At 42.6% G+C, this 13,797-nt stretch overlaps 1 protein-coding gene across 10 annotated transcripts in view; it reads left to right on the forward strand.

Annotated features, from left to right (window-relative positions):
* ANKHD1 (ankyrin repeat and KH domain containing 1) overlaps window positions 1-13,797 on the forward strand; it is a 123,033-nt gene that overhangs the window by 102,933 nt on the left and 6,303 nt on the right. For 5 of the 10 annotated variants that reach the window (XM_086758842.1, XM_086758844.1, XM_086758846.1 and 2 more), the window contains 6 exons: window positions 1,267-1,413; window positions 2,825-2,935; window positions 4,490-4,639; window positions 4,947-6,562; window positions 11,266-11,445; window positions 12,577-12,831. In XM_086758842.1, the coding sequence (XP_086614968.1) occupies window positions 1,267-1,413; window positions 2,825-2,935; window positions 4,490-4,639; window positions 4,947-6,562; window positions 11,266-11,445; window positions 12,577-12,831 (2,459 nt within the window). Of the gene's footprint in view, window positions 1-1,266; window positions 1,414-2,824; window positions 2,936-4,489; window positions 4,640-4,946; window positions 6,563-11,265; window positions 11,446-11,959; window positions 12,347-12,576; window positions 12,832-13,797 lie in introns of those variants that run through there. The other 5 variants (XM_086758851.1, XM_086758845.1, XM_086758843.1 and 2 more) reach the window with 5 other exon arrangements.

The following is a 13,797-nucleotide window of genomic DNA, read 5'->3' on the forward strand; positions in this document are numbered from 1 at the left end:
ATAATGATGCTTTTCTGAAAACATACCTAGACATTTTCAGACAAAGCAGGAAAAAAAAAGCTTTTAAAGTCTGCTCTGGAATCAATATTTCACAGAGGACTTTGGTCTTTTTTTCATATGTGTTTTCTTTGCTGCAATGTTACAGTTATCTGAGAACAAGTAAAGCTCTCCATAGAACTTTCAAATGCCTTGGGCAGGTGTGTTATCAGAAAGCTAGAACTTACCAAGGTAAAGAGACAAAATTTTAAAATGTCATTTTAAAATACATTTGTCTAAACGTTGCTTTTCATAAAATCAGTAGGCTTGGGCTACTTAAATGTGGATAGATCTCTGAAGTTGGTATAAAGTGTATTACACTTTGCCTGCAAGAAGACACAATGAACATAAAATGTTGAAAAGAATGGGAAATAAAATGGATTAATAAAAACTTCCGTGTAGCAAAGAGGAGGAGTGATGCGTAGCAGGATACCGGAAGCATGAGGTCCTCTAAATTTTCCAGCTGTGTTATAGATTTGCTGAGTCGAATCACAAAAGGCTAGTTTTTCAATGACGTGTGAAGATTGCTGCTTTTGTTTCAGTGCTGTAAATGAACTTGTGAGCTCCCAGTGCTGCTTTTTTTCACCTCTACATAGATCAGTTAGCCTAAGAAGAGATTGCCTGTTCTCTCTCTTTTTTTTTTTTTTTTCTCTCACTCAAACTTTGTTGTTTGTATCACTAGACTATTGCTACAGCTGTATTGGTACAGGTAATGATATTTGGGCACCTGCTTCCAAATTGATGTCACTGGGACTTAAAAACATAAATATGCTCAAATATCTGTGCCTCATTTACCCATTCATAAAATGGGGAATGAGAGGTAGAAGCACCTTGCAGGGAATCTGTTAACAACAAGAGCTGAAAACCAGACATGTTCAGGTACTTAGTAAGAAAGAGACATTATTATCGAAGTACCTTTTCTTTAAAAGCTATTCAAAAAGGAGAACACAGTATAGACGCATAATCAGGATGTGCCTTACTTAGTGGCTGTGTACAACCTATTATAAATTATTTTAATCTGATGTCCTCAGTGCTCCTGGTATTACTTCATTCAGTTTAGCACTCCACTTCTTGAAGGAAGGATACAGGGTGTGGACTAAAAGGTAAAAAAAAACCAAACAAACAAAAAAACTACTAGCATGAACTATTTTCATTCTAAGTTGCAGAAATCTGTATTGTAATGCTGTCATTTTATTGTGTAATTTGTAATCAGTGCATCTCTGTTCCCAGACTTGATGGTGAAGGTCACTCAAATTCTTTGGCAACTACTTATAAGCCTGTTTCCCTGCCTCTGACCTCTCCAAATGTAAAGCTGAATTTGACTAGTCCGAAAAGAGGCCAGAAAAGAGAAGAAGGCTGGAAAGAAGTGGTTAGAAGGTAAAGACTTTAATTCTGCGTTTAAAAACTACCTGTGAGCTTTTTAGCTTTTAAGTTATTGTCAAATATAGAGTATCCAGCAAGCTTATCTAATTAATTGTATAATTAATTTATTAAAAAATCTACCACCCTTACTCTTGCAGTGCTGCGAAAACAAATTGCAGTTCTAATTTGTTCTAACTCCTCACTAACTTAATGTCAATATGACATGAACATTTTATTTGGCAGAAGGGTTTTCTTTACCTGTGCCTTCAGTGGAATAAAGGATGTGGGGATAAGATAAAATTGGGGGGGAGCAGATGGCAGTGAAAAGCTGCTACAGCAGATGATTGCTTGCACATGAGTTAAAGGCAGGATGGATATGTGAGTAGAGGAGAGGTGGATGATCTCTTCAAGGCTAAAATGCTTTGAGTGGTGATCTTGATTGCTGATTCCATGGAAAACTTTGTCACCTTAAAGTGAATGCTAGAGGTGCAATTTAAAGACTTTCTGTAAAGGAAAATTTTCCCTTTGAAAACGTACGGTTCTTTATTATATGGCCATTAACACTCCAGTATCTTTTCTGTAAACTTTATGATGTCTATTACTTGTAACTAGAAATTATCATCTAACTTTCCATTCTTTGATCTCTTTATCAAAAAGAAATATGGCACAAACATACAAGTGTCAGATGCTTTGGGTATGCTTACAAAGCCCTCTTGCTTTTGTGTTCATGGTAGTGACCAAATATGCTCATTTTACAGAATTACAGGCTGTGTGCAAAGAATGCCATTGTATAGAGGATTTAATGCATTCAGATTAGTGGAAGCCACAGACTGTTCTTCATAAAGGTTAAACTGGTTAAAAAGGCAGTTTAGTCTGAAAATTTAGGAGTTTGAACCCTTGGAGAGTTGGTCCGGTGTCTGCCTCTTGTTGTGTTTGCAAATGGGGTTCACTATGACATGGCCTTGCTAAATGTGTGGTTGCAGACTGCCTGCCACTTGGTGAGTCGCGCAGGCATGAAACAGGCGCTGAATTTTCCAGGGCTGCACGCAGACCCTGACATTGACCCTGGAGCTGCTCCATCTCTCCTCCTGGGTCTCTTGAGTCTCAACCCAACTGCTTGATTGGGAAATGTCTGCTCTCTCAAAACTCAACCTTTCCTTATCCCTGAGGAATCAGGCCTTGTGTTATAAAGAATGCATCTCTAAAGCATTCTGCGCTGGTGTTTGCTGTGCCCTGACTGATCGAAGCATGTGTCCTCCCAAAGAGCTTTTTGGTAACTTTAGATGTGTATGCAAAATGTCTGGAAGCCACATGCCTTCCTCTCCTAAATTCTCTCTTGGTTTCAACAAGAATTGTTCTCCTCCTCTCTCCCTGTGAGTAGAAGGGCTGTCTGTCAAAGAAGTAACATCCCTTCTGCCCTTGACAGGCAAGTAGGCAGAGTTTTGAAAGACCCTCCCCCTAGCAACACTCTGCAACCAACACCAATGGAGCAATTTCAGCTGCAGAGAGGAGGGCGCTGCTGTTCCGGCGCAAAAAGGTACAGTTTTGGGCACCTCTCAAGGTAAAAACCATCGAGCTTGGTGGGTAGGGAGGGAAGCAGCAGTAGGGGATTAGTGGGCAGAGGCCTGGGCACTGGGGTGAGCTCTCCTGGAGAAGGAATGTCTCCATTGGCGGTGACGTGAGGTTCCTGGTGGGCTGAGGTGTGAGCTTGCCAAGATTATGGTTAGGAGCCCTGTGAGTAATGTGGGCGTATCTTGAAAGTTAGATGGTGGTGGAAGCTCTGATTTGTGGAGGGAATGACTGGGATGTCTAGCTTGAGAGAGGAGCCTTGGAGGTGGAGGGGGGAAGAAAGCCTAAAGCATGAGACAGCCTTGGGAGGAAAGCTGGGTGCATGCTCTGAGGACCTGGTTTCTGGAGATGAGGAGGATTGTAGCATATTCTCCTGGCAGAAGAGGAGGAAAGAAAAAAGCACCTCGGCAAGATAAGGTGATGCTTTAGAACACTTCCATATGTTTAGACATGTTTAAAATAAAGTGAATTTACTTTAAGTCCTATGAAGTGAGGATTTCCGCAGGATCAAGTTACTTACAAATTTCCAGGTCTGGAATAGCTAGGTGAAGCTGTCAGCTTTTTCAGGGGGCGGTGGTGATCTGTACAGTGTTCAGAGGCGCCTGCACTGTGATCACAGTGGTTTCTGAAACCCCTTTGAATCCCCTCTACTTGTTCGGTGTTGAACACAACACTGGCAAGCTTGAAAGCGGTGTATGTGCTTAAGCCCAGCCTTTAAAGTCTGGGGACAGCAGTGGCCCAGAGGCACCGTGGCTGGGTTCTGGATGCAAGCATGGCTCATGTTCAAAGTCTTCTCAGTACCGTATGCCTGCACTGACCCAGCAGTACCATGTGACTTAGAAAAATCCTGAATTGACTAACCCATGTGCTCAGTGAAATAATTTTTGTGGCCTCACAATGAGCCTGCTTCTGAAAATCTGTGCTACCTTCACAGTCACTTCCAGCAGCTCCTTAAATGACAGAACTGCACAAGTTAGCCGTCTGCCATCCACCATTCTGTAGTGTCGCTAATAAACTTTCAGATCCTGATGTCTGAGAGAGGTGGATACTAAAAATGTTGTGAATGTAAGTGGTATTATAGAGCTGATCACTGGGAAAACGTTGGAAAACGACCTTCTCCTTGCTATAAATGATCAAAGTAGCTAAGCCATGGACTTTTATTTTTGAAGCGATGCCATTTATGTAAATTTAGGTAGATAAACTACAAATTTGTCTCACTTTGAAGGTACACAAGATAGAAGTCCAAAAGTGTTTCCAAAGCAGTGTGAGGCACACACATCTGTGTTACAACAGTGGTGGAATAAATACTTCTGGAGAATCTTTGTCAGGTATTGAGGATGATGAGTAATTTCAGTGCAGGAGTTTTAGAGAGGCTTCAAAGGGTGAAGAAAATATCAGCAGAAAACCACTTGCCCTGAAATTTAAGACTGTGTTGCTTCAGCCACCTGTCAGACAGCTAGGAATTTTTGTATGCCTTTAAAGTTTGAATACATTTAACGGATTTGTGATCTTTGTGATACAGGTCAAAGAAATTATCTGTCCCAGCTTCTGTCGTATCTAGAATAATGGGAAGAGGTGGGTGCAACATCACAGCAATTCAAGATGTGACTGGTGCCCATATTGATGTTGATAAGCAAAAAGATAAGAATGGAGAGAGAATGATCACTATAAGGTACAGTATCTAGAAATGAAAGTCTTAATAAATGACATTGTGAACTAAGTTAAGTAGCTTGTTGATTTTTAAGACAGGACATATTTAACTTCTTGGTGCTATAATAGAACATATATTACTGCTGTCAAGATATGCTAAAGGTCTACTTCTTCAAAGATAATCCTTAAGATACACAAAAGTCAAGAAGTAACTTCTTGGAGTAAGCATCCAATAGACTTGCAGATCAGTATAAAATTGAGGCTGTGGAATGTTGCACAAAGTGGGGATTTCTTTTTGCAAAAGATAAATATGTTTGTATTTAATCTAGGGGTGGTACAGAGTCAACGCGATACGCGGTGCAACTCATCAATGCCCTTATTCAAGATCCTGCCAAGGAACTGGAAGACTTGATTCCTAAAACTCATATAAGAACACCTGCTTCGAATACCAAATCAATCCATGCAAACTTTTCATCTGGAGTCAGCACTGCAACTGCTTCAAACAAGAACTCCTTTCCTCTCGGAGCACCACCCCTAGTCACCTCGCAGTCATCAACACTGTCTACTTTCCAGCCTACTAACAAATTAAACAAGAATGTCCCAGCGAATGTGCGCTCATCTTTTCCGGTGTCTCTTCCTCTAGCTTACTCTCACCCTCATTTTGCCTTGCTGGCTGCCCAAACTATGCAACAGATCCGGCATCCTCGCTTACCTATGGCCCAATTTGGAGGAACTTTTTCACCTTCACCGAACACTTGGGGACCATTCCCAGTGAGACCAGTTAACCCTGGCAGCACAAACAGCTCTCCAAAGCATAATAGTTCGAGTCGTGTAGGTAGTCAGAATGGAAATATTTTACAGACAGAGTCTCCTGGATTAACTACTTCTAGTTGTCCCATTACTGTGTCTTCTGTAGCAGCTTCCACCCAACCGCTGTGTGTAACCAGTAACCGGACTCCCTCTTCGGTTAGAAAGCAGTTGTTTGCCTGCGTTCCCAAGACGAGTGCTGCAGCAACAGCAATCTCAACTGTGACGAGCACCTGTAGCACTCTGCCTTCAGCTTCCTCTGCCTCCCCAAACAATGGGCAAGTGCCCACAGCATTTCTGCCATCTAATGCTCCACAAACGCAGCATTCTGCACTTAAAGCGGACTCTTTCTCGGGTGTCTCAGCACCCAAAGAGAAGGTGTCAACACCAGACCAGCCTGCTACAAATGCGTGTGCACCATCTTCGGTTGCAAGTAGTTGCAGTATATCAGCTAACAGCAACTCAGGAGTCACCGAAACCTGCCCAGCAAGCAGCCCTGCACCGTTAAATAATGTCCAAGATGAAGCACTGCCAACCAGCATGTCAGAGATCAATCCTTCCATGTCAATGCCTTTTTCATCCAGCTCAGAAACCGCTCCTTTAAGGTTAGCGTCACCCAGGTCAGTTGTTGCAGATAATCAGGACAACAGTAACTTACCTCAAGTAGCTGTACCAGCACCTCGAGTTACTCACAGGATGCAGTCCAGAGGTTCTTTCTATTCAGTGGTACCAAATACAAACCTCCATCAAGATCCTCAGTCTATTTTTGTTACAAATCAAGTTCCTTTAACACCTTCTCAAGGTCCACCTGCTGCAGTGCAGCTTTCATCAGCCATGAATGTTATGAACGGTTCTCAGATGCACATTAACCCAGCAAACAAATCATTGCCTCCTACCTTTGGGCCAGCAACGCTCTTCAATCACTTTAGTAGTCTTTTTGATAGCAACCAGGTGCCAGCTAACCAAGGATGGGGAGACTGTCCACTCTCTACCCGAGCAGCAGCTGACTCGTCTTTCACTGTTCAGTCTACCTTTCTGAATAACTCTGTGCTAGGACACGTGGAGAACGTGCATCCTGACAACTCCAAGGCTCCTGGTTTCAGGCCACCATCCCAACGGGTTTCAACTAGTCCTGTAGGTAAGTCATTAAGATCAAGCACTCGACAGAATTCTTTCTCCACCTGTGACATTTTGATCATCTCAAACAGATTGAGAAGTAGTTGACAGATGATGGTTAGAGAATACTATTGTAATGAGGATGGCCTGTTTTTTCCAAGTGCTCTTTAAAATGTTGATCATTTCCACCCCCGCCCTCCCTTTTCTTCAGCTCTTCTAGGACCTTAGGCGTTGAGAACATTGCAGATATTGCATTGCTTGTCCTCTGTAAGATACAAGAATGCTTCCACCTGTTTGTAGAGTTCGGAGTAGCATTGATTTTAGCTTTGGGGTTGGAATGGAACATAGGGTTGGATGATACCAAACCTGACAGTTGGTTGGGCGGCACCAAACAGTGGGGCCAGGACTCTTGACAGGTTCTAGCTGCAGGAGTGACTGCATGCTGTTGTTGAGCATTTTATCTGAGACTACAGCTTGACTCAGTGAGGGTAAACTCTCTGTACTTTGTCTCTTGATATGGCTCTGGGATTTTAATAAGCTTATGTTGTGCTTTGGGAAATTGGTGTGCTACTATATGGGTGTGTTTTATTAGGAAGTTACTGTCCTTTGCTGTTCAGTTCAAGCTTACCTGCATTTATTTGAAATGGGTTAGGAACACTCACAGTGAGCGCCCTGCCCTTGCTGTGCTCTGCCTGAAGGATTATTGTCATCTTAGTGTCAAAACTGTGTTGCAGGCAACTGGCTGGCAAGAACGAATGGGAGAACAGAGTGGCACAGACTCAATCTCTTGCGGGTCCCTTCCAGCAAGTGAATACCTAGAGCTCTGGTGCTAGTCCCAGTGCAGTGAGCAGAACCAGGTGTAACTAGGGCTGTGGAAGGCAAAGCAGCTGGATCTTGTTCATCAGATAGGCTGCTAATAAAAGAATTGCCAGACCCTCCTCAGCAGACTCCAGAAACACTTTATGTTGGTTCATCTATTTCCCTGCAGTGCTCTAAACTGGGAGTTGGCTGTTGCTGGAATAGCCCCTTGGGAAGAAAGCTTATGGTAACTGGGACCTACCGATTTTTCTGATGATTGCATCCTCCATATACAAACGCAGCTGACTGAGGGTTCCCATAGCAGAAAAAAATTTTGCTGTTCCCATATCCTAAGGTCATTTGTTTGTCCTGGCGAAAAATTTTTTGGTCCTTTATGTATTCTTAAATGACTAAATATTTAAAAGGTAGTCTAAATCTATTTCTTCCCTGAGTTAGAAAGGTTAGGTAGATAACCAAGGAGAGCTCATGTGGTTGACTTTGGGGAGCTAAGTCTGAAGTTCTTCTCAGCGCGAAACTATTTGGACAGAACACATTCTTCTGAGCTGGAATTTGATCAGGATATTGCAAAGTGAAATAAAACTGCAAATAGGTAGATGTGCTGCTAAATTTCTGCCTGGCAGGAGGTGACTGGTTAATCAGGTCTTTGGTTGATGTATTTAACGTCATTCTGCTTAATACTGCTATTGATAGCTTTTGTTTCAGAATCTAAATTCTGTCACTCACAGAAGGAAGGGGAATTAGGGGAGCATGGGAAGAAGGGGATGTTTTGAAGGTGTGATAGTGAGGAAAGGAGTGGGCACAGTAGGCTGAAAACCTCTCTGATGCCTTCCCTTGGAGCATTAGTGTGGTCCTGTGGTGTGTCCACCCATCTTATTCAGTGACCCCTCCCAGGGGGGCAGACCTTTCTACTCATCTCAGCCTCCAAGGCAAGTTGAACTGGGGACTGCGTTGGCTGTTTCTGAAATCTGGTGACAGATTTCTTGAGATTTTGAGAAGAGGAGGAAAAGGGCCAGTCACTGCAGGCTTATGCTTTGGCCAACAGCAGTAGGATGGACAGGGAGCAGTTGGGACCTTACCTGGCAATTGAGTATGCTTTTGGGTGATGGCCATCAAAGCAGGCAGGCACCGGTCCTCTAATTTTGGCTGTGACTCTACACCTGATGGAGAAGAGGTTTGTCTTTTGTACCTGTCTTGCACAGTTGGGGTGTGGCAAATTTTTCCAGAAATCAACCTCTCTTTGTTATTACCTCTAAGCTGATTTTTTGGAGGTTTTATGTAATTTGATTGTGCACTAAACTAGCTTTTTCTTAACAAGTTGTCTCCTCAAGGTGGTGTTTGTGTACTCTACTTTTCCTATTCATGGTTAAGCTGAATTGCAGCTTGAGTTTTCTCTGATTCACTGGTTCCTTTGAGGCACAGATACACATGCAGATCTCCTCACCGCCTGTCGATCTGTTCTGGAAATTGCCTTGTGTCTCACTTACGTCTCTAGATCTCTTGTCCTAGCAGCTTGCAGATTGCAGGCAGACTTAGCCCAACCATTTGGGGAGGCTGTAGAGAAGACCAAAAGAGGTCTATTTGTTACTACTTTCCTCTGCATTTTAAGAAAGGATTTGAGACCTTGCTCACATGGCATTAAAAGGTATCACAAACTTGAAATATGCCACCTTAGGAAGCAGCACATGAGTATGAAGTTGCGTGAAATGGCTGGGCTCCCCATTTTACACTGAGTGATGAAGTGTTGTGGTTGTTTCTCTAAAGGTGGAAGTAGTAGCCTTTGCAGTAACCAGTTTCTGCAGAGGTGCCTGGGGGCTTTGATAAAGTGCATTTTGAGCAAAGTTTGTGCGAGATGGAGTCTCGAAAGCTCAGATACACCTTCAAAGCATGATAAAAAGTTTGAATTCATGGCCCAAGTAGCTGCAGAATATGGTATTGTGAAAGGTTTTAGTATTACAAAACCTAATTTTGTTGGTAAGTACATAAATAGGAAGTTTATTGCTGAAATCTGGGTTCTATAAATCATTGTTCATAGAAGCCATTTTTAGTATTGAGCAACGTTTGGTTTGTTTTTTTTTTTTTTTATCCAATTGTAGGAAAGGCAAGACAACGATAAAAAGTGTTCTTTACAACCTGAAAACTGACTACTGCATTGAATTTGTGCATCTCTTGCTGTCACACTTCCTTCAACCTGTAGAAAATACACAGCAGTGCTGAAATGGTCTTGGCTGTACAGTCACTGCACTTTGAAAGCTGTATACCATCCTGCCAAGCTTTCAGAAGACACAGCTGGGCATCTCTCTTCTGCAGAAGAGCTATTTTTGTCATAATTTTTGCCTTATTCTCTGTTTAGGAAACCTGCAGTCCCCATGGTCAGCAGCAGCTCTGTTACCCCTTCTGTATGGGGCAGAGACTCAGGATGTTTGGTGGTTTGTCAGTCAGCTAGAAACTTGTTTTTGATGTGTGGTGGAATCGGTCACCATAGGGGCCTTTTCACTACCTCTGAGTTGTCTTTCGTGGATGGAGGGTTAGCAAGAGTTGTCCCCTCAGTAGCTCCCTGGCAGATGCAGAGGGAGTACCCTCAGCTGAAGGTGCTGCAGCCTGCTTAGGGCTAGGCTCTGTGCTGGAGACCAGTCTGCAGCTCTAGGCAAAGGCAGATCAATCAAACTGCATTTACAGGCAGCCTTTGCGGGCATTAGCATCCTCTGCATAGCCACGGAGTCTTGCACTTTGTGCTGTGACAAACCCTGAAGACTTGTCCTCCCATGCTCAGGTTCCCTCATCTGAGTACCCCATGTTCCTTTGGTGGTGGTGACTTATTTCTCCTTGTCTCTAATGGAGACTTCTCTTTTTTAACTTTTGGGATAGCGCTAGTGAGAAAGATACCTCCTTTAAATCTGGTGAGTCATTTCTGTCAATGTGAGCAGGTTGGATCTGGTGCTTCTGGAAGCGGTAAATCACAGTGACCTGGTTGATAACACTGGGGGCACAAAAACCTGCCTTTCAGGAACGTATCCAGGCGATGAAAAGGTGCACCTCTAGTCTATGGCCTAAGGGATTGCCTGTCACCACTGCTGTTTGCAGACTGCTGTGGTATAAGTAGGTACATCCTTGCTCTGCAGCAATCTAGGCTGGTCCTGGTTGTGGTCATTTTGAAATGTTTAAATGGTTTTGAAACTAGTCTTGTTTAATAGGCCCTTGAAACTAAACCCAAAACTCAGGTGAATATATGGCCATGCCTGTTCCTGTTTTCAGGTAATAACGTGTGATAAGAGCTTTTACAACATTTTGGAAAAGTACTTAAAAGCTTTGACTTATTTAAAAAACTGTAATTCCCCTTACTAATAATTTTTGTGGGACTTGGAACTTTCTCTCCATCTCTCCCTTCCTCTCATGCATCCCTGTAGAAAGCAGCTGCCCCCGCCACGTTGTGCTGTGCATTGTCAGCCCTGTTTCTCTGGACACAGCATGCTCTGACCAATATTTCTGTGAATGTACCTCTAGGATGGCAAAAACCATACTGCAGCAAACTACTTCCCTGGTGCCGGATTCCCCTGGGACTTTCACAGAGCCCTGTATCCCTGTTTGATTTGGGTGGCTTTTTTTGTAAGCAAAGATCCTTGCCACTCCCAGGTTTCCTCCTTTGCCCTCCCTGCTAAGATCATTTCCTTTCAGTGACCAAAGGGATGGCTGTTTTTGTTAAAACTTCAGGCCAAAACAGAGAGCATGCAGAAATGCCTTTTGTTGGTTTCTAAGGGAGAATCGGGCACCTGTAAAATGAACTTACCATGTGCAGGTACCCCCGAAGGTGATGAGATGCTTTAATTATATTTGGAGCACTGGCTGTCTCTGGTGCTTTGAAGCAGGTTCCCAAAGAGAGATATTTAATCAAATTTATGTTTATTTCAGGCTTACCCTCTCTAGATCCATCCAACAGCTCTACAACTTCTTCTTCAGGTCCTTTGACAGGCTTTTCAGCAAACATACAAGGAGCACGGGTTTACCTTCAAGGGCCAGCGCCTGTTGGGACTCCCAGCTTTAACAGACAACATTTTTCACCACATCCTTGGACAAGCGCAACAAATTCATGTAGGAACTTTATGGGTCTGTCTTAGTTAACTATACATTCATAGCTATTGTCTTTAGTAGATTTGTAACTTGAAGGGGAAATTACCCAGTGATGCACAAAATGCTTTCCAATTACTTCTAGCAGCTATGAGGAGGGTGTGCAAATCCCAAGCTGTACTATTTTGTGTTTTTTTCCTATGTTAAATGCCACTGGTTCTGGTAGCATTACTAAAGGCATATTTGGACCAAAAAAAAAAAATCTGTCATTGAAGGCTCTGAGAGGAGAGGGCATGAAAGTGTAGGGGAGTGGAGGTGATTATACCAAGCTAAAGATTCCCCTCTGAATAGTATGTGTGTAATATTTGGTGAAAATGTCATGTTTGCCATGGTTTGAAGTTATACTTTCCTTTTTTCTTTTTCTTTTTTTTTTTTTTTTTCTTTTTCTTTAATTGAGATTCTGGAATTATTTCCTGTTACTTGAAATATTCCAAAATCTTTAAGCATCATCTGAGGTAACAGTGGGTTTTCCTCCTAGGGAAGAATATGGAAGTAGCTTTATAGAAAATAAGAGTCTTTGATTCAGAATCTTAAGTGAAGAGGCTTTTCATGTCACTGCATGCAATTTCATTGCCACTCTGAGCTTAAGAACCAAAACATTTAAATGAGTGCTCAAAGGAAGTTGGATTTCCCAAGAAGAGTCAGTGACTCTTCTGAAGTTGGTGGGACTTGATCTCTTTCGTTACATGTGTGGTTTTGGGAAGCTGTCTAATTTTTCTTCTGCTGGAAGTGGTGGATATCCAAACTAGACTGTTTAGATATTTATAGCATGTTGGCTGATGTTTTCACCTCTTCCTGAAACTCTTCCCTGCTTCTTATTCTTTCTTGTAATTTATTTAGGTGCACTGCTATGTCATGAGAATATCACATGATTCTGATGGCTGAAAGCATTTGTGTTAAAATGTTGATTTTTTAGAGTTAAAATAAACTCTAAACAGAATTGCTGTGAAAGACTTGAAGGATGCCTGCCATAAAAGCCTTTACAACCTTTTTATCATGTTTTGAGACAATATTGGGGGGGTAGAGCGGATAGGATTTATGTTTGCTAGCTTGTGTGCTTTCTGTGTAGTTAAGCAAGAGAAATATTCTTTTCAGCAGGTGAATCTCCTATTCCATCAGTTTCCTCAGGATCGTCTTCGCCCCTTTCAGCTGCTTCTGCACCTTCTAACTTGGGCCAGCCAAAAATGGGTAATGCCAATCAAGATCGAAAGGTACCCCCTCCTATCGGGACAGAAAGGCTTGCTAGAATTCGACAGGGAGGATCTGTCACCCCTACGCCCTTAGGAACCAACTTCACGGCTCCTGTTGGTCATAGCGGTATTTGGTCCTTTGGAGTTAACAGTGTATCTGGTAAGTCTGTTGTACAGCCTGGGATAGCCTAAAGAAACTTCTAGGGCCTTTTGGAAGTACTGTGCTTGAAAAGCAATTTGGGGAGGAGGAATAAAGTTCCACAGTGTGTAATCAACTTCCATGTAGTATATCCTGAAGGGGAAACTGGTGTCAGTGGTGGGAGAGAGCATATCGATGAAAGCGCTGTGGTTTTCTCTCCTAATGTAGGTGGTTCTCACACAACCTAGATTGTCTGTCAGTGTACACTTGTAAACCTTGAGAACAGTTCAGAAAGTTCATGTTAAGTCTATTCAGTGATGCAGAATTTAAAAAGTAAACAACTTTTGTGTTAAGGGGATTCATTTCCAAGTCTGACCCTTGGGCGGAGGCAGCTGTCTTTTTAGGCCAAGTTTCTACCTTGCTTTCCATTAACATTTTAAAACGTTGGTTGTGGTGCAGCGAATGCATCCAGAAACACAAAGTTATGACTGCTGATTTTTCATTGGTCTTGTCATGACTCTTAAATAGTATGGGGTAACTTCTGTTCTGGGCAGCCCCAGTTTCAGAAGAATGACTTTGAAACAGCTGAACCTTTATGTTCAGTTTCCTGATAGTTTGAGGTCCCTGTGGAAAGGAGGAGCTGCAGTATTTGAGGTGTAGAGTATTTCCATTGGTAACTTTAAAGATGAATGTTTAATAGTCCTGTATTTGTTTTATTTTTCAGTGAAGCCCTCCATACTTTGCTTAGCTTAGAATTTCAGCATTGCTGTGTTTTTTTCAATAAAAGCTTGTATGTGCTCACAGACAATGCTCGGAGGTTTATTGGGTCTTAGCTGTTCCACTGTGGCCACCTGACACTTGAAGTTACCAGTAGTCCCCACTACCTCCACACTTGTCTGGAGGATCAAGATGAACGTACATGCAGATGGTGTGTGCCTGGATAAAATCCCCTGGCCTCATCAGTCTCTCTTCTTTCCCTATTTTTGC

The sequence above is a fragment of the Chlamydotis macqueenii genome, chromosome 14 (genome assembly GCF_036417535.1).
Source record: "Chlamydotis macqueenii isolate bChlMac1 chromosome 14, bChlMac1.mat, whole genome shotgun sequence".
Classification (NCBI taxonomy): Eukaryota; Metazoa; Chordata; class Aves; order Otidiformes; family Otididae; genus Chlamydotis; species Chlamydotis macqueenii.